Source organism: Myripristis murdjan, chromosome 1 (assembly GCF_902150065.1).
Source record: "Myripristis murdjan chromosome 1, fMyrMur1.1, whole genome shotgun sequence".
NCBI lineage: Eukaryota > Metazoa > Chordata > Actinopteri > Holocentriformes > Holocentridae > Myripristis > Myripristis murdjan.
Genome location: NC_043980.1, coordinates 31,584,512 through 31,611,774, shown reverse-complemented (window position 1 = coordinate 31,611,774; position 27,263 = coordinate 31,584,512). Strand labels below are relative to the sequence as shown.

The 27,263-nt window shown below is 42.8% G+C and overlaps 3 protein-coding genes across 3 annotated transcripts; 2 read left to right on the top strand and 1 right to left on the bottom strand.

Annotated features, from left to right (window-relative positions):
- Nucleotides 1–108: 108 nt before the first annotated feature.
- Nucleotides 109–10,618, top strand: get3 (guided entry of tail-anchored proteins factor 3, ATPase). Its single transcript, XM_030060567.1, has 7 exons — nt 109–295; nt 954–1,101; nt 2,846–2,994; nt 4,591–4,741; nt 5,004–5,111; nt 7,042–7,239; nt 8,796–10,618. Exons 1-7 carry the CDS (start codon nt 153–155, stop codon nt 8,922–8,924), a joined length of 1,026 nt encoding a protein of 341 aa, XP_029916427.1. The 5' UTR covers nt 109–152; the 3' UTR covers nt 8,925–10,618.
- Nucleotides 10,619–11,749: 1,131 nt separating this feature from the next.
- best2 (bestrophin 2) lies at nt 11,750–19,517 on the top strand. The gene is made up of 10 exons (XM_030058214.1): nt 11,750–11,888; nt 12,182–12,372; nt 12,469–12,563; nt 13,203–13,436; nt 14,429–14,583; nt 14,801–14,878; nt 15,462–15,614; nt 15,740–15,820; nt 16,243–16,397; nt 18,454–19,517. The coding sequence occupies exons 2-10, from the start codon at nt 12,221–12,223 to the stop codon at nt 19,244–19,246; spliced, it is 1,896 nt and encodes a 631-aa protein (XP_029914074.1). The 5' UTR covers nt 11,750–11,888; nt 12,182–12,220; the 3' UTR covers nt 19,247–19,517.
- Nucleotides 19,518–19,907: 390 nt separating this feature from the next.
- LOC115367770 (protein Hook homolog 2-like) lies at nt 19,908–20,819 on the bottom strand. Its single transcript, XM_030063687.1, has 3 exons — nt 20,785–20,819; nt 20,599–20,670; nt 19,908–20,261 (listed from the first exon to the last, which is right to left on the bottom strand). The coding sequence occupies exons 1-3, from the start codon at nt 20,803–20,805 to the stop codon at nt 20,130–20,132; spliced, it is 225 nt and encodes a 74-aa protein (XP_029919547.1). The 5' UTR covers nt 20,806–20,819; the 3' UTR covers nt 19,908–20,129.
- Nucleotides 20,820–27,263: the final 6,444 nt, after the last annotated feature.

Below are 27,263 nucleotides of genomic sequence, written 5' to 3'. Positions count from 1 at the left end.
ATAGGTCGTTTACATGTGGAGCCAATCCCGTTCCGCACCTTAATCAAAACCTCTGTGTACTAGTTATTTGATGGTGGAGTTTCCGAGGCGCACTTGAAGGCGGCAGCGGCGCTCTCGCTCGCTCCGCTCCACCTGACCTGAGCACGGGCAAGATGGCAGCTTCATTGGAAGACGAATTTGAAGATGCGCCTGATGTTGAGCCATTAGAACCCACGTTGAAGAACATTATCGAGCAGAAATCTCTGAAGTGGATATTTGTGGGTGGAAAGGGTGGTGTTGGTAAAACGACATGCAGGTAGGTGGAGGGAAACCGTCAGTAGGCACATGGTATATTCTCAGGTTACATCGCTAGCTAGCTTAGCCATCAACACAACGTTGACGTGGATCTCAACGCTGGGATGATTTGCTACTTTCCCACGACACAAATTTAACACTTCCTGGACATCGGCACGCTATAAAAGGACTAAAATCGGTCTGAAATACATGGCAGTCAGTCTAAGCTAACCGCTAATATGTTAACAAAATAGCTAGCAACTACAAGTCTCTCTAAAGCTAACGTTTGCCAGCTGACACATCGATTTACGACCTTTTCGGATGGATCGATCACCGATATGCGGGATTACAGAGACAGATTAATGGTTTAAATTTCGTTCCCATAAAAGTAACAGGCAAGTTTATGATTTGTGCCCATATAATAGGTTAAGTTACCCAGCTTGCTGTCTGTTCTGTAGCTAGTGTAGCCAGCGGTTAGCTTGATTTAGCTAACAAATACTGCCTGGAAATGTCAGAGCAGCCGCAGACTCATGCACATTAATTAACGGGTCAGTGTCATCAGCATCAGGGTGAATAATCAGAGAAGATTCACAGTTGGCAGGTTAATGTGTGCTCTTGTGAACATGTGCTGTCTACCCAGCGCCTGTAGTACAGCTGTGTCTGTCCCCTGTCATGTCCAGCTGTAGTCTGGCTGTCCAGCTGGCTGCTGTCAGGGAGAGTGTCCTCATCATCTCCACCGATCCAGCCCATAACATCTCTGATGCTTTTGACCAGAAGTTCTCAAAGGTGCCTACTAAGGTCAAGGGCTACGACAACCTGTTTGCCATGGTAAGTCACCCTGCTCGCAGAGGAGCGGTCCCACTTGCCTGGATATTCTTTAAGATGGTTGTTGCCTCCTTATGAGAGTTATAGCTTTTGTTATTTTTGACCAGAGCTAACACTTTGCCACCTGGTTTACTAGTGGCACACCCACACGTTGTTGACAAAGATAAGGTTTGACATATATCTGGGTGTATCTCAGAAAGAAAAGCCCATGTATTTTAGGTGACAATAAGAAAAATAAATAGGGACTGTTCTTCAAATGATATGCACCAGTCTTATTGAAGTATTTGGGTTAGAAAATGAATTTAAGATGGACGTTACAGAATTTTGCAAATAAATTGCAATGGAAAGCCATTAGTTCACCGAGCAATTATGTGGACTTGTGGATGTGGCCTGTGCAAATGGCACAGTTTCATTGTCCAACAGTTCAAAAATGGCATTTTGACATCTGCAGTGCTGTCTGCACAATACCATCCACAGAGTACAACATCACCTACCATCAAAGACCCTGCTGACACCATTAGATGTCAGTCTACACAGATCTGGGTTTGGGGTTTAGTCACTCTTTATGGAAGCCTGTTTGCTTTGACTCAGCTGATGGATACACAACAAATTCACATTTTTAAACCATTTCAAAAGTTTGCATTCAGTGTAGAGTTCTCATCGGGCCTGAAAATTAAGATCCGACCCGACCCGACCCGGGCCCAACTGGGCCAGCCCGAGGCCCGACCCGACCCGACTAATTAGCCGAACTTTAGGCCCGACAGCCCGATAAAGCCCGAAAAAAAAAAAAAAAAAAAATCGCCAAATTCGCCATTATTTAGCAGAGCCGGTCGGCCGCGGCACCGGGGCACCATCAGTCGGTGTCAGGCGGGCCGGCCGCGGCACCGGCCAGCATCAGGCAGCTCACCTGTCAGATCCGGCAGACCTGACGGGTGGGCGCGGTATCGGACGGTGCCGCGGCCGGCCCGCCTGATGCCGACTGATGGTGCCGCGGCATGTGCGGGTCAATACGGTAGTCTAGAAAACTGGAGATTTTTTTTTTTTCTTTTCTCGTGCGCCCCCAAGTAGATTGCGCCTTGGGCAGTTGCACTGCCCATAGCAGAAACCGTCCCTGCTGCCGAGTCTGCCAGCACAGCGGGATACTGCTGCAACTCTCTCTCACTTGTTTGCGCTGCGCTCGCACAGCTGGTTGTCTGTTTGTCACTGAAAGTTTAGCCTCCAAATCCAATCCAGTATCTCACTCTCTCCACCAGTCACAAAAAAATGAAACGTCATAATCAATAACAGAACACATAATTCTATTTTTTTATTAAAAAAAAAAAAAAAAAAAAATCCCCCACAGAACCCGAAGCCCGACCCGACCCGCCCAATTCACGTAAATTTTAGGCCCGACCCGACCCGAAAACGTCGGGTCGCGTCGGGTCGGGTCGGGTTCGGGCAGAATATGAGAACTCTAATTCAGTGTGCTTGACGTGTGATTAAACACAAAGATTTTTGTGAACAAAGAGGTCTGTTAATGCTGTTACTGCAAAATGAATCGCATCGCACATGTTCCCACAATCTCTTAGGTCTCATGACAGTCAGTTCTGCATCTACAGTTGCTTCTCAGAAACACAGTTCAGTGTATAATTGACCAAATGGCTTGAGGTATCCAAAAACCAAGCTTGCAAATTGCCCAGTTTGTCGTTTCAGAATGCTGTGGTTATTTGCGTGTCTGAGTATTTGTGTTATGTGTTTGTGAGTGCAGGAGATTGACCCCAGCCTGGGTGTGGCAGAGCTGCCAGATGAGTTCTTCGAGGAGGACAACATGCTGAGCATGGGCAAAAAGATGATGCAGGAGGCCATGAGCGCCTTCCCTGGCATCGACGAAGCCATGAGCTACGCCGAGGTCATGAGGTCAGATCGTGCAGCCACTGCAGAGCTAATCCCAATTGTTTTACCAACTGTAATTCTGACCCAGAATCACATTTACCTTTCAGAGCATTAGGAATCAGCTGATCAAGAAGAGCCAGCCAGTGTTAAGATCTTTACAGATACACGATAACTCACAATGCGTCAGTGTGTCAAGAGCCAGGAGCTGACTCTAGCACATGACATTTTACTTTGAATGTGAAACATTGCCTCTTTTACAGAGCTGGCAATACACATGGTACAGTGTTTTAACAAGTGGATTTTTCCATATGACTCAATTTATTGTTAATTATAGTTTATTTGTATAAAATAGACTTATTGTCTTCTATGTAGTGAAACAAGACTTTATTATGTGATTGCTGTCATGAGTGATTGCTAGTGTTTCAACATCTTGTTATTGTCAGACACACATGTCCATGATACCCTTTACAATACCCAGAGCCTGACATTGCCATTTGCCTTGTGGCCCAACAGCAAATATTGACTTTGACCTGCTTGGCCAGTGATCAACATTACATATATTTGGTTGGTGTGATTATACAGTGATATGACTTAGTGCTTATCTTGTTGGAGAATGCTGACAGCATAGTTCAGACAAATCACCCAGCAACATCAGTGCTGCCTTACTCCGTGAATGCATTCATAGTGGGTCAATAAAGAAGAGCAGTGTCTTTCATGCAGTACACAACATGTGCATGAATCACTGCTCCTTCAGTACAGTAAAGGCCAGTTTGTACTTGGGTGTCAAAATGCCTCCATAGCTGCACCATCGGTGTCTGTAGCTCCTGCTGAGCTACAGAGGCTGCTGTCATCTATCTTCCCTGTTTTGCAAATATGTTCATTTGTATTACACTTGATGACACACATTATATCGGCGACCAAATATGACTGGTATTCAAATATCTGACAAATATCTAAATTGATTTGCACACCACCAATGTGTCCAGCAGTGGAATCTTTGTTTTAAAGAATGCAAACATGATTGCTTATGTTTTTTTATCTATGCTTTAGCAGTGCAGAATTATTAAAATCTTGATATTGCTGTGTAGTGTTTCAGCAACCTCCAGTGCAGAACTATGAAAGCCTTCAGCACTGTCGACAGCTACTGTGTAGCTACGACAGCAGTTTGATGCAGAAGTATAAACTAGCCTTAAGTCGGGACAGCAACAGTGAAACTAAAAGAATCTCAGATCTCAAAGTGGCAGCTTTGGCAGCTCAGTGTTGACAGTAATTGTGAAAAATCACTGGTCCAAATGGCCTGAATGTCAGTTCCTGATACCCATAAGTGTTGACTCCCACCTGATGACACAATAAGAACAGCTTTTCTGCTATTGCACTTTCTCCACTGCCACCCTCTCCTCTGCCGGTTTGACACAACAACTAGTTCTGTGCCTCAGAGCAGCTCATAATATTTTAACACTGTGCACAGGATTTAATATTAACATATGTGTTACACCCACCTATAAACTGTATAAGAGGAGTAAATTGGGCCAAAGGGTTATTCAGATATTTAAACACCTGACCCCACCTCCATGCAGCTTTCCTGATTGAATGTGCTGTTTTTTTTTTTCTTTGCATTAGGTTAGTGAAAGGAATGAACTTCTCAGTGGTCGTGTTTGACACTGCCCCTACTGGTCACACACTACGGCTGCTCAACTTTCCCACCATTGTGGAGCGAGGACTGGGCCGCCTCATGCAGATCAAGAACCAGATTAGTCCTTTCATCTCCCAGGTGAGACAGGATGATGGCTCAACTGTGTCTTCACATCGGTTTAAATGTGTTTCTGGAGCATATTTTAGAAAAACACCACAGCTTTGCCTTTTTCAATCTGTGGAGGAGGCAGACCAACAAGGAACATAGCCCTGTGTGAAAAAGGATGTGTGTGTTTATCTGTTAATGTTGATAGAGCTTCAGTCAGTCTGTGTAGTAAACATTAGTCATGACTGAAGCTGCTGTGCCTAACCTCTCTGTATCCCTCTCTCCCTCTCTGTAGATGTGTAACATGCTCGGTCTGGGCGACATGAATGCAGACCAGCTGGCCTCCAAACTAGAAGAGACTCTGCCAGTCATCCGCTCAGTTAGTGAGCAGTTCAAAGACCCTGTAAGTCAAACTGGTATACATATCACCAGCACATTACTGCCGCTACAATACAGCGGTGGAAAAAAAAATTCGGACACACAATCTCAAATATTATCATGAAATATTTGTGGAAAAATCTTTTTTGTGTTTCAAAAGGTGTGGCTGCATTAGACAGATACAAACAAATACAAATTATATTTTTTTTGTTTATTGTTTACAAGAAAAACTAACAAAACTAAATTCTTGACAGTTTAAATATGTCAGTTCTCAACATTGTCGGTATCAAAGTCAACAAATAACAGAGAATGTGTTCAAAACTGAACAAAAAATAAATAAACCATCACATAATCAAATTAATATTTAGTAGTCCTGCCATTGGCACATAGTAGAGCTCTAATCCTGGCTGGCATGTTCCTCACAAGCCTTTCACACTGTTGAGGGGTAATCTTGTCTTCTTGAATTACTGCTTTTAATTCTTCTAAATTCTTTGGTTTACGCTTTGAAACAGACCCTCTCACTCTAAGACCTGGATACTGTGCTCCTGCAGCCCAGTTCTACCGGCCTTGGATGTGTGGCAAGGGGCATTATCTTGTTGAAACATCCAGTTTTTACCTCGACGGAACAGTGCACGCGCAGAAGGGAGCATGTGGGTTTCGAGAACGGTACAATATTTGGCAGAGTTCAATGTGCCATCACAGACAGTGAGATGACCAACACCAGCAGCACTCATGCATCCCCAAACCATGATACTACCTCCACCATGCTTGACAGTAGGTACTGTACATGCTGGAGATAATGCTTCGCCTGGCCTTCTGCGTACCCTCACATTAGTAGGAGGAAGATAAAGCTGGAAACTGGACTCTTCTGACCACAGAATCTTTTTCCAGTTCCTGGCTGTCCAGTTCTTGTGTGCCTGGGCCCAACGACGTCGGGCTAGCCTCTGTCTCTCATTGATCAGGGGCTTCTTGATAGCCTTGTAGGACCTTAAGCCATGATCTAAAAGTCGGCCACGTACAGTGCGGGTGGAACACTGGACACCAGTTTGGTTTGACCACTGCTGCTGAAGCTCCTGTGATGTCATTCGGTAGTTTTGCCTGCACATGCGGATCATGATGCAGTCATTTCTTGCTGAAGAAACCCTTGGACGCCCAGATCTTTGGTTTGTCTTCCAAGCTGTTGGTTCGTCTGTATTTCTGCAGAGTGTATCCAACTGCTGAAGGACTGCATCTGCACTTCCTGGCTATCTGGCGGCAGCTGTACCCTTCCTGGCTGAGAATCTTTATCTTCAGGCGTGTTTCCTGCGTTAGGTTCCTTGTTTTAGCCATTTTTGTGTCTGAAGAACTTTCAAATGTGCTGCTTTATATAGACACGAAGCTTGGCAACAAAAATTGTGTCTTTTAATAAAAAGAACGACCTTCATCACAGGTACCAAAATAATCCAATACTCAAAATTTCTTATGTATTTTTATGGAACCAATCAATTTTAAGTTTTTAATGGCTTTTTAGGATTTGTTTAGTATTTTGGCTGTGACTGTACTAAAAGAAATTGCACTTGAAGACCTAAGAGTGATTCTTAATGCAATATTTTACAAATGCATTGGGTGTCCGAAAACTTTTTTCCACCACTGTACATGAATGCCAATGTGTGGTCGCTCATATGCTGCATTTGCTATGAGCTCTATATTACAGTACATACCACAAGTACATATGTGAAGATTGAACTATAAACTGTTCAAAACCGATAAACTGCCTTCCTCCAGTAGCCAGTTTCTCCATTTCCTCTTTCACTAGACTGGAAGGATCACATATCTTAGAGAATAACAATATTTGTGCTCATTGTTTGTATAATTGAGCTGTGGCATCTCAACATCTTGACTGGTATTAAAAGTTTTCTGGTAGTGTGTGTTGTGTGTGTGTATGCTGACTCCTCCTCTTATCATCTGCCCATCAGGAGCAGACCACCTTCATCTGTGTGTGTATCGCTGAATTCCTGTCTCTGTACGAGACGGAGCGGCTGATTCAGGAGCTGGCCAAGTGCCGCATCGACACTCACAATATTATCGTCAACCAACTCGTTTTCCCCGATGCCGAGAGGCCGTGTAAGATGTGCGAAGCCCGCCATAAAATTCAGTCCAAGTATTTAGACCAGGTATGTCATAGTCTGTGACTATATATATATGTGTGTGTGTGTGTGTGTGTGTGTGTGTGTGTGTGTCACATCTGTATGTAAGACAGTTTAATAGATTTACACTGAAAAAAAGTTGAAGGTTGTTGATATTCTGTTTAGTTGAACAAAAAACTGAAACCTAGAGTCAAAAATCAGCTCTCAAGCATTTCCTAAAATAACTTTTTCCTATCAGATCAAAGCGTCATATTTACATGCAATTTCATATTCCAGTTGTGATCAGGATACTCTAATATTCCATCTGTGTTTTGGCGTATGTAAATGTCACATCTTATTTACACTAACCTGGCTAAGCTCATGTACCGGTTTTGAGAAACTAATATTAAGCAGGATACTGAGGCATGTAAACACCTTATTGAGCCTGCTGCTGGGTTTTGTGAGCTGTCCAGTGCTGTTTCCACAGTAACAGCTCCTATGCTTTCATAGGCACTTCCCTTATTTACTATCCATTCATTCACTTAGCATTAGCTTATCATTACAACTGAAACACAGAGAATGGCAGATAATAAAGGTTCTCGCTTTTCAAGGAGACAAAGAAAGTGGCACAGCACCTGAATCGCAGATAAGGAGGATAAAATGCGGAAGGCAGAGAGTCGGAGAAGCCAAGGACAGCTGAGCAGGTCACATCACAATGAGAGATATTAGAAGAGGGGGTCGGGGGTTGGGGCTGAGGAGGTTAAAAATAACAAATGGATCAGGATGGGTTATCCGTAAAGGAGACACTACCCTTAATTGTACCCTTACATCTTGTCACCCTTTGTTGATAAGCTGAAAGAGGTAGAGTTGCAGAGAGTCTGCCTCTAGGCTGTAATAAAACGCTGTTCTTGCTAAATCTGTATTCTCTAAGCGGGTACATAAAAACACCTATCTTGAATGTGACCATAGGCAGGAAAAGGCTGATAACCACAATATTAATGTGCATGTAAGCATGCTCAATGCTGAGACGTCTTATTAAGCGTCAGCATTGTCCGGTGTATCAATCCACTTGCTGTTGTGTGCTTTCTTTCCCTTTTCTAACTTTCTGAATGTAATTATTCATTCAGGATTACCATTGTATGGCTGTGTGGTCCTGTATGAGTCTTAGAGCATGGTGTTAACAGTGCTGGACTTCACAGGCAGGATGCCATAGTGACTGGGGAAACTGACTCTCAAATAGTGGGGCTGTGATTGTATTTCATTCCCACCGATTTCAGGGGTGCAGCCGATCCTAATCAGACCTCCCTGTGAAGGGCTTAGATTCATAACAGTAATGCCTTACTGTCTAACCTAAAGGATAATATAATAACAGATCATAGAATAATCTAGTTAATAACTGACCATATTCCAACAAAAATCTACCTTTTGTACTTACCTGAAATACTTATTTGAACAAGAAAAAAAGGACTTTTGCCAAAGATCAGCCTTAAGTTTAGGTAAAAGTTTGTCTTTAAACTGAGACTAAATACCAAGAAATGATGCACTAATGATACCAGATCATTCCAGTTTCAGATAAAAGCTCCTCTCCTCTCCTCTCTCTCCAGATGGAGGACCTTTATGAAGATTTCCACATAGTCAAGTTACCGCTGTTGCCCCATGAAGTACGAGGTGCCGACAAGGTCAACACCTTCTCTCAACAACTTCTGGAACCGTACAAACCCCCAAACAAGTGATCTGTCCCTTCCCTGCAGGACCCCCTCCCTCCCCAAACCCTCCTCTCTCTACAGACCACAGTACTACAGTCTCCGCTCACCTCCTCTGAGCCCCTCAAGCAGCCTCACCCTCTGCAGTAACAGCCTCAAGGTCATCCTCTTAGTCCTCAACACCAAAACTCAAAGCAGAACGTACTCAATACCACAGCAAGACACTAACACACACACACACACACACACACACACTGCTACAGTTCGAGAGACATGACAGTGCAGCACTGTGCTGTCGATCTTCTGCCGTGTTTCTCTCACTCGTCTTTCTCTTACCGTTTTTCTCCATATCCACCTTGGCAGTTGTACTATTTAAGCATTTAAGAATCGTTCCTCCCCAAGAAACTCTCCATATCTTCCCTTCCTCCCTCCTATGCAGTGTCTAAGCCGCTCATGTGCAAAAGTGATGGCAAAAGTGTTTCCGGTGGTGGTGCTGTGCATTCCAGGATATAATGGCTTTCTGACAGTTGATGCTTATCTCTTGTTAATGTTGTGGTTTTATTTTTGCTGGCTCCGTCTGATCTCTGATTTGACCTTTACTATACTATTTCTCAGTAAAGGCAAACGTGAACAGATGCGGGCAGTTATTAAAGGGTTGCAGTTGTTGTTTCTGCCTGTTTCGACTACAGAGGGGAAGGCATCATTATCATAAAATTCATCTCCTAGATCCACTGGATATTTACATTTAAAATTCTACAGAATCAGGGTATGACAGCAGGGCAATGAAAAGAGCCAGTTACCTTTTTAAAACTGAACATGGCCCGTGGTGTTTCATACATTTTCCCCCTTGAAAAAGACCCATCCACATTGCAATAAAGACAACCGGAGCAATTTGAAGTTTCTCTTCTATGGATGTCTACCAGTTGTGACACCATCAGACCTCTTGGTAGTCCTCTCATCATGTGATCATGGTGTAAATACAATTGCCCGAATGCAGCAATGTCATTGAGAATTAGAGTCAAAGCAGCTGGGAGTGTCTTGGTAATAGATATAACATTGTTGACACCCACATGGCCACTTATAATTATTTTATGCCCTTACAGGTGATGTTGGATGGTGTTTTTTTTCTTTTCCTTTCTTTCTTTCTTTTTTTTTGGGTTTGAGATTCAGCGTTTGTTCAATAAGATGAAATGGTTACCTTTATGCAGTCCATTAACACTAAGCCTCTGTGCTCTTTAATGTCAGCCTCCGATATACAGAGCTGGTAAAACCGTTGATCATTTTGTGCCCATCCTGTGTTTTGCCGAGGACTATATAGGAACACTATAGAAAGACATTAGCCTTATTTAATGCATTGTGATCAATTAAGGAAAAATGAACTGAATGTCACTTGATCTAATGAACAAAATGCTCAAAATGCCGAAAGGGGTTTTGTGAGTTGTTAGAGCAAATGTTATGGCACCCTTGCCCCTCTCATTCAGTATTGATCTCCGATTAGCTCGCCTGATGCTTTTGTGCACAAACATTTCCGAAGCACAACATTTATTTCCTGTTCCCCAATCAAAATGGCTTAGGAAAAGCTAATGCAAGCCCTTATGTTAGTGGAAAAGGCCTAATCTTCCCTTTTGTTATCGAATGCTTTTGAATTACGATGAGTCTGTTTTCTAGAGATTTTCTTTAAATTATGTTGTGAGTGTTACAAATTAAAACACAAACATGCCTCATTTGTGAGTCGTTGAGAGTTCTTATTTCTTTCTCTCATTTTATTTATTTATTTATTTATTTTTAACCTGTGTTCTGTTTATTTGACCAATGACTTTATATAATAACCTGACAGTGCAAAGGTTTCCAATGTTGGATCCAGGGATTCTTGAGGAATAATCAGATTTACTATAATTCACTAAAAACTGTCATTGTGGTAAAAATGTATGAGTAATTCTTTTAACATTATGTTTTAACATCACCATTTTGAATTACATGCCAGTGCTCAAGTTTGATATCAAATCAATAGTTCACACAAATCAAAACATACCTTCATATCAGGCTCCATAGGGCAAAATCACTTCATAAAACATGGAAAAGTTTGAAGTGTGCACTGAGAGACAGTAGCCTGGCCTGCGGCGGGACAGGGGAGCCTCTCCGGCCGCAGAGGAGGTCAGTCCGCAGATTGGCTCTGACAGGGCCTGACACGGCTTTTAACCTGGGACATTACAGTTCAGCACCGGCGAACCAGCCTCCCGCTGTAGGTAATGTAAAACACACTTCCAAAACATGACACATTCTCTTAGGAAAATGATGCACATATATTTCTAACAAAAAACATAGCAAGCTTATAAAGTGAATCCCCGCGGAGGAATAGTACAGTGAAGGTGATAAAGGTATTTTCAGGACAGCACGACCAACACAGTGAATAGGAATATTCTAGGAACATAATGAGTTTTCGATAGGGCTTAAGCGACAGCACCTCTAATTAAAAATGTGCCTATTTAACCGGGAGTGGGCTTCTGTTTTTCATATAGTCTTACACGAAAGTTTGCAGTGGCCTACTTGATCCTGTTTCATAATTTGCTGTTTGACGGTCCTTTGCGCTCCCTGTACCCTGGCGGCGGCCTGTCGCTTGTGGTCCATCACCTAAGTGAAGCGCGCTGTGCCGAGCCGCGCTCTCCCGGTCGGGGGCCGCGCTAACGAGCTCCTCCTTCTCGTTTTGGGGATTTACCCCGGGGCGCACTGACCACTGGACGCACCGATGAGGCTCCAAGGATTATTGCCGTGTAGCCTACCGAGTCTAAAGTTAACCGAGCTGACGCCAGTGGACATCGGGGTATGCGCTCTAAAAACATCAGTGCCAAGCCTAGAGAAGGGCATAGGGAGGACTATACTGTTAAGTGGCATAATGAATTCACTTGTCCAGCGCTACCAATTACCCACAGAGATTCGCTGAACGAATTGCACCAGCAAACAGTCTGAAGAGCAAGGGGAAAATCACACTAAAAGGTAAGGAGAATACTTTCTCTCAAGACTAAATTGATCATCAGTGTATAAAAAGTTTATAGATATGGTTTTATGCCATAATGAAAATCCTCCAATACTTTCTCTGCTTTGCAAATGAAGTTGAATTCGGACCAAGACTTTGCTTTCCTCATGTGAATGAGCTGTAAAATACCACAAGATTAATGTTTGAAATATCTATCGAGCTCCTTCCTCAGCTATAACCCACCTCAAGTTGTTCCAGGAACATACTTGGCTCCTCCGGAGGTGTAATTAGAGGCCTGATTATTTGTTTCCAGCAGCCCTCTCACTCTGAAGACCTAATCTTCCTGTCACCAATGACTGTCACCTACACGGCCAGAGTTGCAAACGCCCGCTTTTGTGGCTTCTCCAAGCTGCTTTTGGCCTGGAAAGGGAGCATCTACAAGGTGTTATACAAGGAGTTCCTGGCTTTTTTCGCCATGTATACTGCCATCAGCATCACATACAGGTAGGAGAGAATTTAACAAAAGACTAGCCTTCCACACATTGATCATTGATTAGCACATATTAGAAGTAAAACCTGTATTGTTGTTTTATTTTGTAGATTTTTCCTCTATGATGACCAGAAGAGGTATTTTGAAAAGCTGGCAATTTATTGCAACCATTATGCCAGTCTCATCCCTATGTCCTTTGTCCTGGGTAAGCATTGATAGAGCTGCTGTGGGATATGTTGCAGCAAATAAATACGATGGGGCAGAGACTAGGAGACCTAGAGATACAAATGACAAATGTTATGACCTGTGTCAGGTGCTTTTGGTTTTAACAGCAGATGGGTGGGATTTTCCTAAGAGAACATTACAATACGTGTCAGGAATTTCTTTCTTAGATGTTTTAGTGTCAAGGATCCCCAGTTTTCGACCACAGACCCCTATCTGATAAGTCTTCGTCCCAAGGATCTTGTTGTGAGGTGTTGTGTAATACAAAACTCTGTAGTTTTCTCAGTTGTGGGTGAAGAGATAACAGCAGAGAGGGTGAAACATCAGATTTATAAGATTGACATTAAAATAGTTGCTTTTGCATGGATAAAATTACAATAAAGTTAAACAGTTTTTAATTGTGTTGGGAATCCCCTGGGACACAGTCAGGGACCTTGGATTGGGAAACTCTAGTTAGGACAATTAGAGGACAGTATTTGAAAGAAAAAATCCCTGAATTGCCCCCATGCAAAAAAAGCCACACCTTCCACATTTACCATGTGTCTCCAGAGCAAGAGCCTGTTCTTGTCCACCCCCCAAACACAAGCCTGGCCCCGAATCTGACCTGTGCTGCCGTGAACAGGTTTCTATGTGACCCTGGTGGTGAACCGCTGGTGGAGCCAGTACACCTGCATCCCGCTCCCTGACACCCTGATGTGCACCCTGTCAGGGGGCCTGCAGGGCAGCGACGAGCGCGGCCGGCTGCTGAGACGCACCATGATGCGCTACGCCAGTCTGTCGGCCCTCCTCATCCTCCGCTCGGTCAGCACAGCCGTTTTCAAGCGCTTCCCCACCATGGACCATGTGGTGGAGGCTGGTGAGTGCTGCAAAGGAGGGAATGGGGTTGCTGACACTGTCATATTATGACACTTGAGGAAGGTACACACAAACTGAAGCTGTACGTTATGGGGTTTATATGAAAGTGTGCTAAATGCTCCATCCTCTCCATTCATACTAATACTGTTGACCACCGTGTTTTGACTGCATGTTTTTGTATAGGTGACATGACAAGGTATTATAGCACTATAACCTTGAATTACACTACCTTGTTTATAATCTAAGGAGTGGCTATATCAAAATGACTCCATCTGGATTTGATGACAATACAGTGCTCAAATCAATAGCATACAATCCAAATTCTAAAATGAATATGAGAATGACTCCCTTCACTGTTGGGTTATTAGGGAAAACAAAATTTTTTGTGTGTGTGCTTTACAGTCCAGCCACTACTTTAGCCAATACACCACTCACTCACTCTGATTTTAGCTTTCTATGTTGGATTGTTGACTTTTTAACATGTACAATTTTAACATTGTACTGGTGATGGTGATCTTTCACAGACTGACATCAAGAATGTGTCTTGTCCCCTCTCTTGTACATTCTCTACATCAGTGGCCACATGAGACGTCATGAGGACAGGCACATCCTGAAATGCACTGATGATAAACTTATCATGAGCCTGTTACATTACAAGACAGAGCATGTGCCTGTGGCTGGGGAGTTTATACACCGGTGTAGCAAACTGTGTCTGCACCTCAGTGTTTTCTCAAAGAAACACTTTACAATGTTTTTTTTTCTGTCTGAATCTTGTTACCTCTTAACCTGTTTAATAGTAACAGATGATCTCTGCACCTCATACCCTGTATTCCTGGCAATTCACCTCTTTTTAAACTGTAGATTTTATTGGGCTATATTTTTCTCTATATTTGTTTTTTGTGAGTATGTATTGTGTATGCCTTGTGCCAATGCAAATTTCTTATTAAGGACAATGAAGTAATAGACATGTTCCTTACATGGGCTGTCGTGCAGGATTCATGACACGAGAGGAACGTAAGAAGTTTGAGAGTCTCCAGTCTCCCTATAATAAGTACTGGATCCCCTGTGTGTGGTTCACCAACCTGGCCGCTGTGGCCCGCTGTGAGGGCAGGATTAAAGACGACAGCACTCTCAAACTGCTGCTGGAGGTACAGCATTACACACACACACACACACACACACACACACACACACAAACACACATGTTCACTGATAACAAGTGGAAATACAGTGTTTCAGCCTACGTGTTCCAGCTGGTTATGAGACAGTAAAACACATACGCACACACAGGCAGAAAGAGAGAGAGAGAAACACAAATGGATTTGTAAAACGACCTCTCATGTCTCTCTGTTTGTTTGTCAACAGGAGCTGAATGTGTTCAGGGGGAAGTGCAGCATGTTGTTTCATTACGACATGATCAGTGTGCCGCTGGTGTACACTCAGGTAAGGAATTTGCATTGCCCATCCTGCTGTGGCAAGTGGATATACTGTAGGCTTTGGGGTGTTTGTTTTCTGCACTAGCTGTAGGGGGTCTCTCGAAGGCTTACAGCACTAAAATCTATTAACACACTGACTCAACCCACCGCCATAACACTCATCTGTTCCATTCTAATCATTCTAATCACCTATCTTTAATCTGTGTATTGAGGAAAGTTATATCTTACAGCCCATGGTGTTACGGCGTTGCATAATTAACAAGCTGTGTTAAGATGTTATTTTTTTTATTGAAAGTTTCTTTTTGGAGTAGTTTTTATCCTCATCAGCATGCTGTGGCAATTTGGCTTGTGCCGCCCAGTTTCTTGCAAATCGTTGTTTTAAAATGCAATGCATGACACAAAGCCAATCCCATTTATTTTAAGCAGTCTTAGAGTGCTGCTTGTTGTCTGTACACAAACTTTTGATTTGAGCAGTAAAATATGACATAATGTGGATGAAAAACCTAACGTACAGCCCTCTGATATAAAATATGTAAATATGTAAGATCACAGGAATTTAAAGACATGAGTTACCTCTGCCTGTCCCTCAGGTGGTGACCCTGGCTGTGTACAGTTTTTTCCTGGTGTGTCTGATTGGTCGTCAGTTCCTGGACCCCAGCCAGGGCTATCCGGGTCACGACCTTGACCTCTATGTGCCCATCTTCACCCTTCTTCAGTTCTTCTTTTACGCTGGATGGCTCAAGGTCACGTGGAGTTCTTTTCTTACATGTTATTTGTTCCTTGTTCAACCCTGACTCCAACAATAAAGATAAATGCTATCTGTTATTCCTGTTACTTAGCTTGTTATTTTGCCGTTCTGTTCCTGAAGGTTGCAGAACAGCTGATCAACCCCTTCGGAGAAGACGATGACGACTTTGAGACCAACTGGCTGATAGACAGGAATTTCCAGGTTCTTAATGCTTTCTCTCCCTCTCTCCCTCTCTCTCTCTTTTTTACTTTGTCACTGTCAGTTTCTCAGGCTACTGTGACAACAAATCTCCTCTGTATTTTTCTTTAAATCTGTAACCACAAGGATTTGATCCCAAAAGCACACGTAAAAGTACTTTAAAATTCAAATTTGCCATTGCAGAAGAAAATTATACATCCATTATATGTTACTTTCCCATTGTAACTTTACGATCCTATCTTTTTTCAAGGACATCTACTGTCTGCGTAATGTTTGCAGTCAGGACTTACCAAAAATTTAACCCGTTTCTAACTGGCAAAGGACAGTAAAATTGATGTTTTTTCATGTTTTAGGGAACTTGAACTCAAATCCATTCTTCAATACAGAGTGTGTTTGTGTGTATATGTCTGCACTTCTCTCTGCAGGTGTCCATGATGGCGGTGGATGAGATGTATGGTGATCTGCCTATGATCGAAAGGGACCGCTACTGGAACGACTCCAACCCTCGACCACCCTACACCGCCGCCACTCTCTTTGTCCTCCGCAAACCCTCCTTCCAGGGATCCACCTTCGACATGGCGTGAGTCTCTGGTTTTACTTATTAGCATTCACATTAGTGCTGCTGGTACAGAGACGGGCTTGTGATTAATCTGAATCCCTCCCTGGCTGGGAAAATGTTGGTGGACAGTAGAGGCCTGTGACTGTGAAGCTCCTAGGCCCAGTGTGTGCAGCCCAGTGAGTGGGGATATGTATGAATATCACAGGTTTTGTATGGGTGCTGGAAATAATTGAAAATGCTTGAATTTCTGATGTGGTGCTTTGCAAAAATGCTTGGATTTGGAATAATGTGCTCAAAACGGCTTGAAATTGTAATTGCATTACTTTCATAGTAAATAGCTGGGTCGATGACACATTTTGAAATGATAAACTTTGTTGTGTTGTCCTTTAATTCATCTCCCTCTTTAGAATGCACTCACTAAACACAGTTTTGGTTGTTTATAGCACAGTAACACCTGATTTAATGTGATGAAGAAGTGAAAAAGTCCTGGAAAAGCTTGATAATACTTGAAAAGTGCTTGAATTTGATTTAAGAAAAGCTGTAGGAACCCTGAATATCAGTTCACACAAATAGTTTCTTTTTTTGTTTAGGTATTGATCAGCTGAGTAGAAATTTTAGTCTCCTGCAACCAATCAGTTCATGGGCTTTTTAAATGCAGCCGGGGTGTTTCAATTTGTTCTCATCATTTTTTTTTTTTTCCACTTTCCACTTCATAGTCTGTGCATCACAAGTCTCTCTGCTCCTCTCATGCATGTCAGGCAGGGGTGAAATAGAGGGCAAACCCACCTATAATTAGGGCTGGGTGATATGTTATTATTGCATCTATACTATCACATGATACTAAATATCATCTGGGATTTTGATCATAATGTTGTGATCTGATATAATTGTTTTCTTTTCCTAATTTTAAAGGCTGCATTACAGTAAAGGAATATACATTTCTGAACTTATTACTCTGTTGTAGCTGTTCTGTTATTTGCCTGTATCTGCTTGGTGGATATACACATCACTTATGACTGTTTACCAGAAATCTCTTGTGTAGAAAAGCACCAATTGTCATCCCTGAAATCTTGTCACAATATCAATATTGAGATGTTCGGTCAAACTTATTTATTTATTTATTTAGACCTTTATTTAACCATATAAGCTTGTTGAGATAAATAATCTCTTTTACAAAAGCGACCTGGCCAAGAGGCAGCTGAATTACACAGTTACAATCATTCAGACAAAGTCATACACACAGGTAGAAATCAGGTATATTATGATATTTCAGGAATATTGTGATATTTGATTTTGTTTATATACACTACTCACAAAAAGTTAGGGATACTTGGCTTTTGGATGAAATTTATGGAAAATATAAAAAGTTCACGCTACAGTGATATTATATCATGAAAGTAGGTCATTTAAGTAGAAGCATGCACTGGTGATTTCCTCATCTCAAACAATTTCTTGAAACAAAAGCCAACAACAGTGGTGGATATACCACAACAAAAAATGTCAGTGTCAATAACTTGTCATGTGCCCTTGAGCATCAATTACAGCTTGACAACGACGTCTCATGCTGTTCACAAGTCGACTTATTGTCTGCTGAGGCATGGCATCCCACTCTTCTTGAAGGGCGGCCCTCAGGACATTGAGGTTCTGGGGTACAGAGCTCCGAGCCTCTACACGGCGACTCAGCTGATCCCATAGGTTTTCTATGGGATTCAGGCCTGAGAAAGTGCAGGCCACTCCATTTGAGGTACCCCAGTCTCCAGCAGCCATTCCCTAATGATACGACGATGAGCTGGAGCATCAAACACCTGATGTGAATTTTGCCGTTAAGCTCCTTGTTAGAGAACAGCAACTTGTGCAAAAAGTACTGAAACACTGAACAGTTGGACATGTGCATTCAAAAGTTTACAGAAGGTCACATTAAGTTCACCTGTAAAGGTTATAATGCATTTTAGGTTCATCCTGAAATTTCACCCGAAAGCCGAATATCCCTAACTTTTTGTGAGTAGTGTATAATATCACTCAGCCCAAATTGACGCACCTTCTAATTTATGACTATACCACTGCTGCCACCCAACAGGATCCCTAAGGAGGAGATGCACTTCCAGCCTCTGGAGGACATCGCTGAGAACCTGGAGGAGTCGGGCAGCCGTCACCCCAACATGGCCCTCTTCAACCGCCTCCTCAACGCTGCCCCCTCCCCCACTGGCCTCATGGGAGGGGCTCTTCGCCGCACCTCGGCCCAGCTCCAGAGGCTGCGCCACTCCCCCAGCATTGACCCATCCATCAGTGATGACGACGATGATGATGAGGGTGGAAAAATAGGTAAAGCTGGGTCTCTGCCCTCAGGGCTGGGCCAAGACACTCAGAGCACCGTGTGCAGCTTCAGGGGGGAAATGAGCGCCCGAACGCCCCTGCTGGAGATTCAGTTTGGGGCAGAACAGGAGAGGCGAGGAGGGCACCCTGCTGTAAACCAGGGCAAGGAGATGAGGGTCGATGGGGGGGCGGAGGAGAAGGGTGATGCAGAAAGACAGAGGATGGAGGACGGAGGGACTACAGACAGAACAGGAGGAGAGACCCAAGCTCCGGTGTCGCTGCTTCCTCCGCCCCTCCACCCCTCCAGAGCCGCCTCCACTCGACCGGCATCAGCGATTCCTGTCACCTCCCTTAACCCCTCTGCCCTCCCGCTCCGTCCCACCGCCCGCTCCACCCTCGAGCTCTTCAGCTCTCAGCCAATCATGAACAGAGCTGTGCCGGCCCTTCCCAAGCCTCCCATTGGTGGAGCCAAGATGTCCTTCCTCACTGTGCCATCCTTCAGCGTCACTCAGCGTTTACGCAGTGTTAGTATGGGGTCAGAGCTCACCGGCTCTTAAATGGACAATCAATCTTAAAACTATTTGAAACTAAACTGCTTGAATCAGTGCACTCACCCCCAATAACGAAAGGATAGGTGATATTATCAGTAGAGCAATTAGTAATAGACATGTAACTATATTGGATTTATATAAAAAATCTAATTTCGGTACTTTTTTTTTCTTTTTTTTTTTTTTGGAATTTACTGCTGTGAAAGGAAAAACAATCTTTACTTCCTGTCACAACTTAAGTCTGCACTGCCATGTTAGGTAGCAACATAGTTTGGACTAAATAAACGGTGCTGAAAAGATTAAATGGGTGACTGTTCTCTGTGTTAACTTTATTCACCACGATTAAAAAAATATTCTCTGAATAGACTGATTTCAAATGCATTACCTTGTGTGTTTTCAGACATTTAAATTACTAAATACATAAAAAGAACACAGAAATGATGCAAAATTAATGAGCTGAGACATTAGAAATAGGTCGTACAAACGTTTCACTATGATGACATAAAACACTTGTGCTGCACTATCACAAATGGACTCCGGATCTTGCCTTATCTTATTTTTATTTCAAAAATAAATTTAGAGACATTTTACAATGAGGAGTGGTGATTGTTCATAGGTTACATTATGTGCATGCATTTTTGGTGTTATACAGATAGAAACTCTTTCATTACTTTTATCAATTACAATTTTGCCAGTGTAAATAGAAATCCAGTACCAGCTATGAGCAGCAGAGGGCGATAACAGCAAACCCAAAAAACATACAGCGAGTACCTCAATATAAGAAAATGGTGAAATGCAGGTTCAGTATCTCCAGCTCCTCTTCCCATGGTCTTGATTTCCATCCTGCTCATGAGTGGGCCAGGCTGAGACTTCCTCATGGGGAGGAAGGCTCCTACCTGGGCTGCAGCCTCGGGGAGAAGCCCCTCCTGGCCTGGGTGGACTGCCTCTGCTTGGCCAGGAAAGACTGAGCCTGGCCCGGCGCTCTGGACTCCTCACACAGACTGTGTTGCTGCAGAGCCACCGACTGCAAGAGACCACAACAACCCTGTCAGCCTCCATCTGGTTGGAAGAGGTAAATAAAGAAATACTCTGATAATTAATTTAGGCATTTAGCGACAGATGCAGAAACCCCTGCTATCACTCCCGCTGATGCTGTCAATCTGACTTCTTCTACCGCTATAACTCCTGTTAACAATAAGAACTACAAAATGCATTAATTCACAATGCTAGGGAAAACAATAGTCAGCCGTGAGAGTAAATCATCCACTTTCATATACTTCTGACTAGCAGTGCCTTTGGGTACACATCTTGAAACTTTAAAGGCAGACAGGTGGAAGGCTTTTCTCCTTTATGGTACCCACCATGCTGTGCCAGGCTGTAAGGATCAATTCCTCCTCCTGCTCCTGCCTGGTTCTCGCATTGCTCTGAGAGTCCTGTAGCAGTGCCATTTTAAAAGGTTACAGTAAATCCCATCAGTTGACTGAAGTGAGACAGTCAAGTGGTTTAACACAGAGAGAGACAGAGAGCCTGGATCGGTGCTAACTCACCTCTTGGAGAGCAGCCGTCATGGTGTCAGGGGTGATCGGTGCCTTGTGACTCGTCATTAATTAAAAGAGATTGTAACCCAGACAACTAGATGATAAGTAAATAAATGATTAATAAACATACCAACAATCACCAGCCGCCCGACTAGCTGCAGCTCTATGCTGCTCCCGGGTCTTTTCCCCCAGAGGCCCTGGTTTTGTTGTGCGGCAGACACAACAATAGAGAGGTGGGCTTAAGTGCTCTGGCTCTTCCCCATGGTCAAAGTTGCCATCCTGCTGACTGGGGCACATTCGCTGCTGCACAGGCAGTCCCAGGGCTGGGGATTAGTAGGTAAGTACCAGAAAACACAATGCATTATGCTTCACAATAAATATAGCTTTACACTGAGATGTGGCAATGTCAAGGCAATAATAGCACATCTGAAACATAATAAGCCTGCTAAGTTGGGCATCTCAAAAGCATATTTGCACAAAGATCATCTCTGTCCCATTAGTGCAAAGATTGAGCAACAGGCAGCATTTGTAGAGTTCACAAAAGTGGCTAGAGTGTTAACCACATAATGCGAGAAGTAATGAATTCCTCAAAGTCACAACTACGTAGGCAGGTTTAAGGAAGGCACAGGCTGTGATACACTTCCTCAAAGATCCATGAATGTGTTTGCGTGTTGCTGTGGATGTTAAACTGATTCTTAGTCATGGCTGGTTTCAGTGCGTATACTGACCCAGAAATACTGTAGTTCCCCTCATTATCAGTTGACCAGCATCAAAGGACAAAAACATCGCCACATCAAACAGGATTACCTAGTAGAAGAAATCTCTGACCACTGGTGGCCACTTGCACAACACACTTCTATGTTTCCTGTCTCCCAGAATCAGTTCTGACAAAGGTCAGCCAATTCCAAAATGTATGATGGTTTTAGGGGAAATGTGGTTTTAGTTTTTGTCATTAAGTGTGAAAGCACAAGTGTGGGGGAGTATTTCAAAGAATTCTGCGTAATTGTGTTTCTGTGGAAGTATGAGGGCTGAGGTCAGCAACCGGCTTATTGAAACAGTCTAATTTAAGACTCGCAATCAGTTCTTCAACACTTCAGCAGCAGCTGCTTTCACCACAGTTTGTAAAAGGCTTGTGCGTGCATGTATGTGTGTGTGTGTGTGTGTGTGTGTGTGTGTGTACGTGTGTGAGAAAGAAAGAGAGAGAGTGCAAGAGCCCAGCATACGTGCACATTCACAAGTCAAACTGGCTGTCTATCAGCCTTTATGTAGTTTTTGTTTGTGTGGTTTTGTGGAAAAAAAAAATTTTCTCCTGAAACTGAGCGGAAAAAAAAAAATGTGGGAAGAAGAGAAACTTTCACCACCGAGTTTCTTGGAAGCTCTCAGATGTGAAACCTGCAAATGTTTACTCTCTTAGGAAAAAGAGGCAGCACACAATGGCCTTGTGTGCGCTGCAGAGACACAAAGCGCCACTGATTCCTGTTAGCTAGCAGGGCCTGAACATCTGCTGTGAAAGCTTCCTCCTACTGATGCAGTTTCTGAGCTGAGAACAAACAAGACATGCTAGAAAGAGCCGCCTGTTTCACAGAAAGAAATTTCTAAAAGAAGTGGAGCAACTAATACCCACTCTATCACAATTACTTTTGTTGTTATCCTAAATAAACTTTGCCTTGGCTCACTGTGTGAATAAAGCTTTGAGGATTTTCAGAATGAATACATAATACCTGTTGTATCACTATCAGTTTTTCTTTTGCTGCAGCTGCTGTGCAGAATAAACTCCATACTGGCTGATTTGAGAGTCTGATTTTTTTTAGTATGGTGCTTGAAAAACATTGCTTACATTCAGAACCACTTTCACAAAATTTTGTAAATCTACCAGGAAAGATCAATAATTTATTCATCTGTGGTGTGTTTCTCAGCAAAGTGTGGGAGTTGGTCAATAGAGACCAAAGAGGGCAGTGTTGTTTTAACAAGACACTAGAGGGCAAAATTACACCAGCGCTTTCTCAGTTCTTTTTCACAGACAAGGATAAAGATAAGAATCAAATTAAGAGTTATCAAGAAAAGATGTACCTCATATCACAAACAGAGCTCTAGTCATTATGATCTTTATATGATCTTTAAGTCTTTATATATGCCTATGTTTCTTTATTAAAACAAAACAAACTGCCCACCTCCACATAGATTTAGCAGCATTTCATTTTTTTTTTTTTTTTTGGACAGGTCAGAGAAAAAGATACAACATACCCAGGCAGAGGTAGGATTTCTTTACATCTTGTGGTTTTTTTTTTTTTTTTTTTTTTTTTTTTTAATGTGCCCCAACACCTCTCTTTACATTCTACCCATCTTTACTTCCCACAAAATTTCTATAGAAGTCAACACCTACACATATTATTGCATACTTTTGGTGCCTCAACTTCCATCTGGTGCCTTCTTATGCAAACGATGCAGCAGCAGGATTTTAAAGAGTCAGCGCCGATCTCTCCCGTGTAAACACTCGAGTGACTCTTTGCCAGTCCAGTGTTTGCTGTACCCACCTAACCCCAGTGCTTTCACATTTGTTTGTGTCTGGTGTATGTTCGTGTGTGTGTGTGTGTGTGTGTGTGTGTGTGTGTGTGTGTGTGTGTGAGGTGGAGCACTCCCTGCCTTACACACCCTGCTCCAGGAGAAAGCAATCTCTGTGCATGAAGACCTGCCCGCCTGGTTCTGTCCAAGTGTGTGCCTATCTGTCTATCAGCCATGACTGTTAGACTCTCTCACACTCATACAAACACACACACACACACACACACACACTGTATCTCCTTGCCTATCTCCTGTACAGACTTTGCTTAGACAAGAACACTTTGTCAGTCAGTGTGTCTGACAGTCAGTATGAATCAACTTATTGTTAAAGGCCTTTCTGAAAGTGTGTTATCAAGATAAAACAATCAAGGTGCCACCAATTCACAGGCTCGGTATGTTATTGAAGGCCGGTGTGTGTGTGTGTGTGTGTGTGTGTGTGTGTGTGTGTGTATGACAACATCTTGACTGGAAGCCAGCATGTGGGAGGAAGTGGATGTGTGACTTGACCATCTTCTTCCAGAATAAGCCAGCCCGCCTTTTCTGTGGAATTAAGATACAATTTAGGTCAGGAACTGATGAGTTTAACAAAGAATGGATATGCTTTATTTCTTTCTGTGTGTGCGTGTGTGTGTGTGTGTGTGTGTGTGTGTGTGTTTAAAGGAACAGTTCAAACCAAAATAAAAAAAAGGTATTTTCCACTGTGCCCTGGCCAGCCCTGGCTCCTCCTGTCTTTCCTGTCTCTCTCTACTGTCACTATCAACATAAAGTGAAAATGCCAAAAAAGAATCTCAAAAGTGTTTCCCACACACCACAGGTGTAGTCTCTCCATCCAGATAATGTGTGGGTTGCTGTTGAGGTTTTCACAAGAAAGCAAACAAACTCCCATCCATTCACCCCCTTGACTGGAAATCTCACCAAATCACATAGAACCTATCTGGATGGATTAGAGCTGAGTAAGAAAATATGTTTTTTTTTTTTTGTACTTTGGGTGAACTGTTCTGTTGAAGAGGGCAGGAGCCAACACAGTGCTTCGCTGTCAATGTTTTCCTCTTTCTTTGATTGTCTCCCAGTTTTTTCCTTCCTCAAATCATCCTCGCTCCTGTTAACGTGAAAAGCTCACTGAGTTCAACAAGACACCTCACATGCAAAAAAAAAAAAAAAAAAAAGGAACGTTAATAAGTCATTTAGCCTATTTTCTGTGTCAATATTAGGCTGAATGGCCAATATATGTTTATTGATACTAGTGGGCTGATCTGCCTTATTCTATATCTTCCAGAAAAAAAACCCTGAAACAAGAGAAACTGCAGTGGGATTATCTCCTCCCAATGGCAGATTTTTTTTAACCTTACCTTTACCTTGTTTTAAAAACAAGATTTGAGATGAGATTAAATGACTTTCCAGCAATTTTTTGCAGTGCTTAGGCCTGTGTCCATAACGCTTGTACACTTGTTGTAGGGAGTAGGTGATTTGTTATTTTTTTAACAGAGGGTTGGCACACACACACACACACACACACACACTGATGCACACCTCCCACAGGATGTTGTTGCAGGACACCTTAACCACACTGTGACATTTTTTATTCTACAGTTCCATTTTACCGTGTTATCTCCCTGCTCTCCACACTACAATTGTCTTTTTAATACTGTCTATTAAGATAATGAGCAAATCCACTTTTAAATTTTATGGACTGAGTTAATTCAGGCAGGGTTTTTCTCATGTTTCTCACAATACACTACAAGTTGGGCCATTTTTACATGAACCCTTGGGATTTCTTACCATCCAAATTTCTATTCTCTATTCTCTATTGTGCCTAATATAGCCAGTTAAAGTCAGCTGACGTCAGAAAAAAACTTGACATTACTGAAAATAAACATGAAATACTTATAGTATTTCAGAAATAACCTCTGAAGTGGAATCTTTGCATCAAGAATAAGTTTGTGTTCTCCATGAAAACAATAACATGAGTAAGTTTCTGACTTCAGTCTTCACTATTGCTGCTATCATTCAGCTGCTCATAACAGACTCCATACTGACTCATAGTCATGCTTTTGCTGGTTTATTTTCACATGATCTTACCTGGAGGTTGCTTGCAAAGACATGGCTTTTTTTGAAGCCAAGACTTTGCATGATGTTTAATGTCAGTGCAGTTTAATTTCCTCACACTCACATTACCTGCTCCACAGGTTACACCAGACGTTTAAGGAAAAAAACTATATCTGTAGTCATGTCTTTGTCATACAGGTGGCTTGGTCTGGTTGCATTTTCAGCTGCAAAGATACTGAATGATCATAGAAATGAAAGGAATATTACAGGAAGACTACAGGCAGCAGTGTGTCACGATGATCCTCATGCATGTTGCTACTTGTAACTTTTATCATGAAGGTGACGCAACTCTATAACAAATATGTGCTGCAACATAGTATAGAACTGAGTATATAGTTAAGAAGTATTACAGATTCAAGTCAAAACAGACATAAGGATGGGACTGAGAGAAAAAGGCACGATTACAAAGCTGTCTCCTGCTTCAGCACTGTAGACAGCACAATGGATTTATCAATACACAGCACAGTCAGGCTGCTGATACTTCAGAGCCTTGGTCAGGGCCATAGATTGTAACTTGCACAAACCTCAGTCAGATAAAGGATCAATCAGCCAGGCAGACTAGACAAACGTGTTCAGATAGAAACATCCTCTGCCCCTGCACTCTCTCTGCTACCAGGGGATGGAGAGGGAGAGTGGTGGTTTAATGAGGTCATTTTGCTAACAAGGGGGGGTGACATCGCCCCTCATCTCCCCTCAAATCGCCTGAATGTAGGGGTGTGTTATGTTGTTCTTTGAAACATTAAGTTACTTACTTTGAAACATGCTTCACCACGAAGGGTGCTCAATCTGTGCTCTTGGGGGTTCGTCACTTAATTTCATTGCGTGATAACGAGGGTAGGTATTCACTGTATTCTGTGAGCTCAATGAAAAAAACAATCATTTATAATTTTAGGGCTTGTCAAACAAGTGCTGGATTTCCAAAAAGTGCTTGTGTTTACAGTCCGAGTCCTGGGAGTGTTTACACCTGAGTGTCCCGGCGCAGCAGACGTGTCGACCAAAGTCTGCTGAGTGCCAACCACCACCTGCTCCTGCTGCAGCTTCCTCTCCTCGCCTCCGCCACACCGCTGTTTATGTCTTCCCTCAGCAGCGGTCAGCACCAGCAAAAAAATATTTTTCCGAGCAGGAGCTGAAAACAGGGAAGGTGACCATCCTGCAGTCAAAATGAGGGTTATTATTCAAGTCAGCTCAAGTATGTTATTATGTCTCATACTGCAAAGCAAAAAGAAAAAAGTAACAAGTCATTCAGTCTCATGTTCAGTGTTAAGGACCTTGTTGTGTTTAAACCAAGTGAAAGAAAATCTGCAGGTGGCATGAGATCCCACTTGTCTCCAATGCAGTTTCACTTCTTTCAGGATTTCTTCCAACTATAAATATACTGAAACAAGACAGAATAAGGCCGATCAGCCCACTAAAATTAAAACTTAAATGTCTCCTGATTCAAGAACATTCTGGAAACAAGTTGATTAGGATTGGAAACAAGTGGGATTATCTACTTCTACTGGCCGATTTTTTTTTCACTTGTTATAAGAAAAACAAGACTTTAACATTGAAGATGGGACTAAATGACTTGTCAAGACTTATTGCAGTCCAGTGTCATGTGTGTGGGTTGGTGAGCGACCAAGTGTGCTTTAGGGGTGAGGAGTCAGGACTGGAGGCTGACTCCCTGGCTGACCTCTCCTCCTCCCCGTTCCTCCTGCGCTCTTGCTGACTCCCATGCCACCCCTGGGCGCCCTGATGGATACTGACAGTAACGGCTGTCCTCTTATCCCCCAACTCCCCCCCTCTCCTTCACTCTGCAGCCGCACTCATGTCTGCTCACT

Coding starts and splice junctions, on each gene's coding strand:
- get3 (XM_030060567.1), top strand. CDS start 153: ATGGCAGCTTCATTGGAAGACGAATTTGAAGATGCGCCTGATGTTGAG. Junction 1,102..2,845: donor ACGACAACCTGTTTGCCATG/GTAAGTCACCCT, acceptor TTGTGAGTGCAG/GAGATTGACCCCAGCCTGGG. Junction 7,240..8,795: donor AGTCCAAGTATTTAGACCAG/GTATGTCATAGT, acceptor CTCTCTCTCCAG/ATGGAGGACCTTTATGAAGA.
- best2 (XM_030058214.1), top strand. CDS start 12,221: ATGACTGTCACCTACACGGCCAGAGTTGCAAACGCCCGCTTTTGTGGC. Junction 12,564..13,202: donor CCCTATGTCCTTTGTCCTGG/GTAAGCATTGAT, acceptor TGCCGTGAACAG/GTTTCTATGTGACCCTGGTG. Junction 14,584..14,800: donor CTCTCAAACTGCTGCTGGAG/GTACAGCATTAC, acceptor GTTTGTCAACAG/GAGCTGAATGTGTTCAGGGG.
- LOC115367770 (XM_030063687.1), bottom strand. CDS start 20,805: ATGACGGCTGCTCTCCAAGAG. Junction 20,671..20,784: donor TGACGGCTGCTCTCCAAGAG/GTGAGTTAGCAC, acceptor GCACTGCTACAG/GACTCTCAGAGCAATGCGAG. Junction 20,262..20,598: donor TTACAGCCTGGCACAGCATG/GTGGGTACCATA, acceptor GGTCTCTTGCAG/TCGGTGGCTCTGCAGCAACA.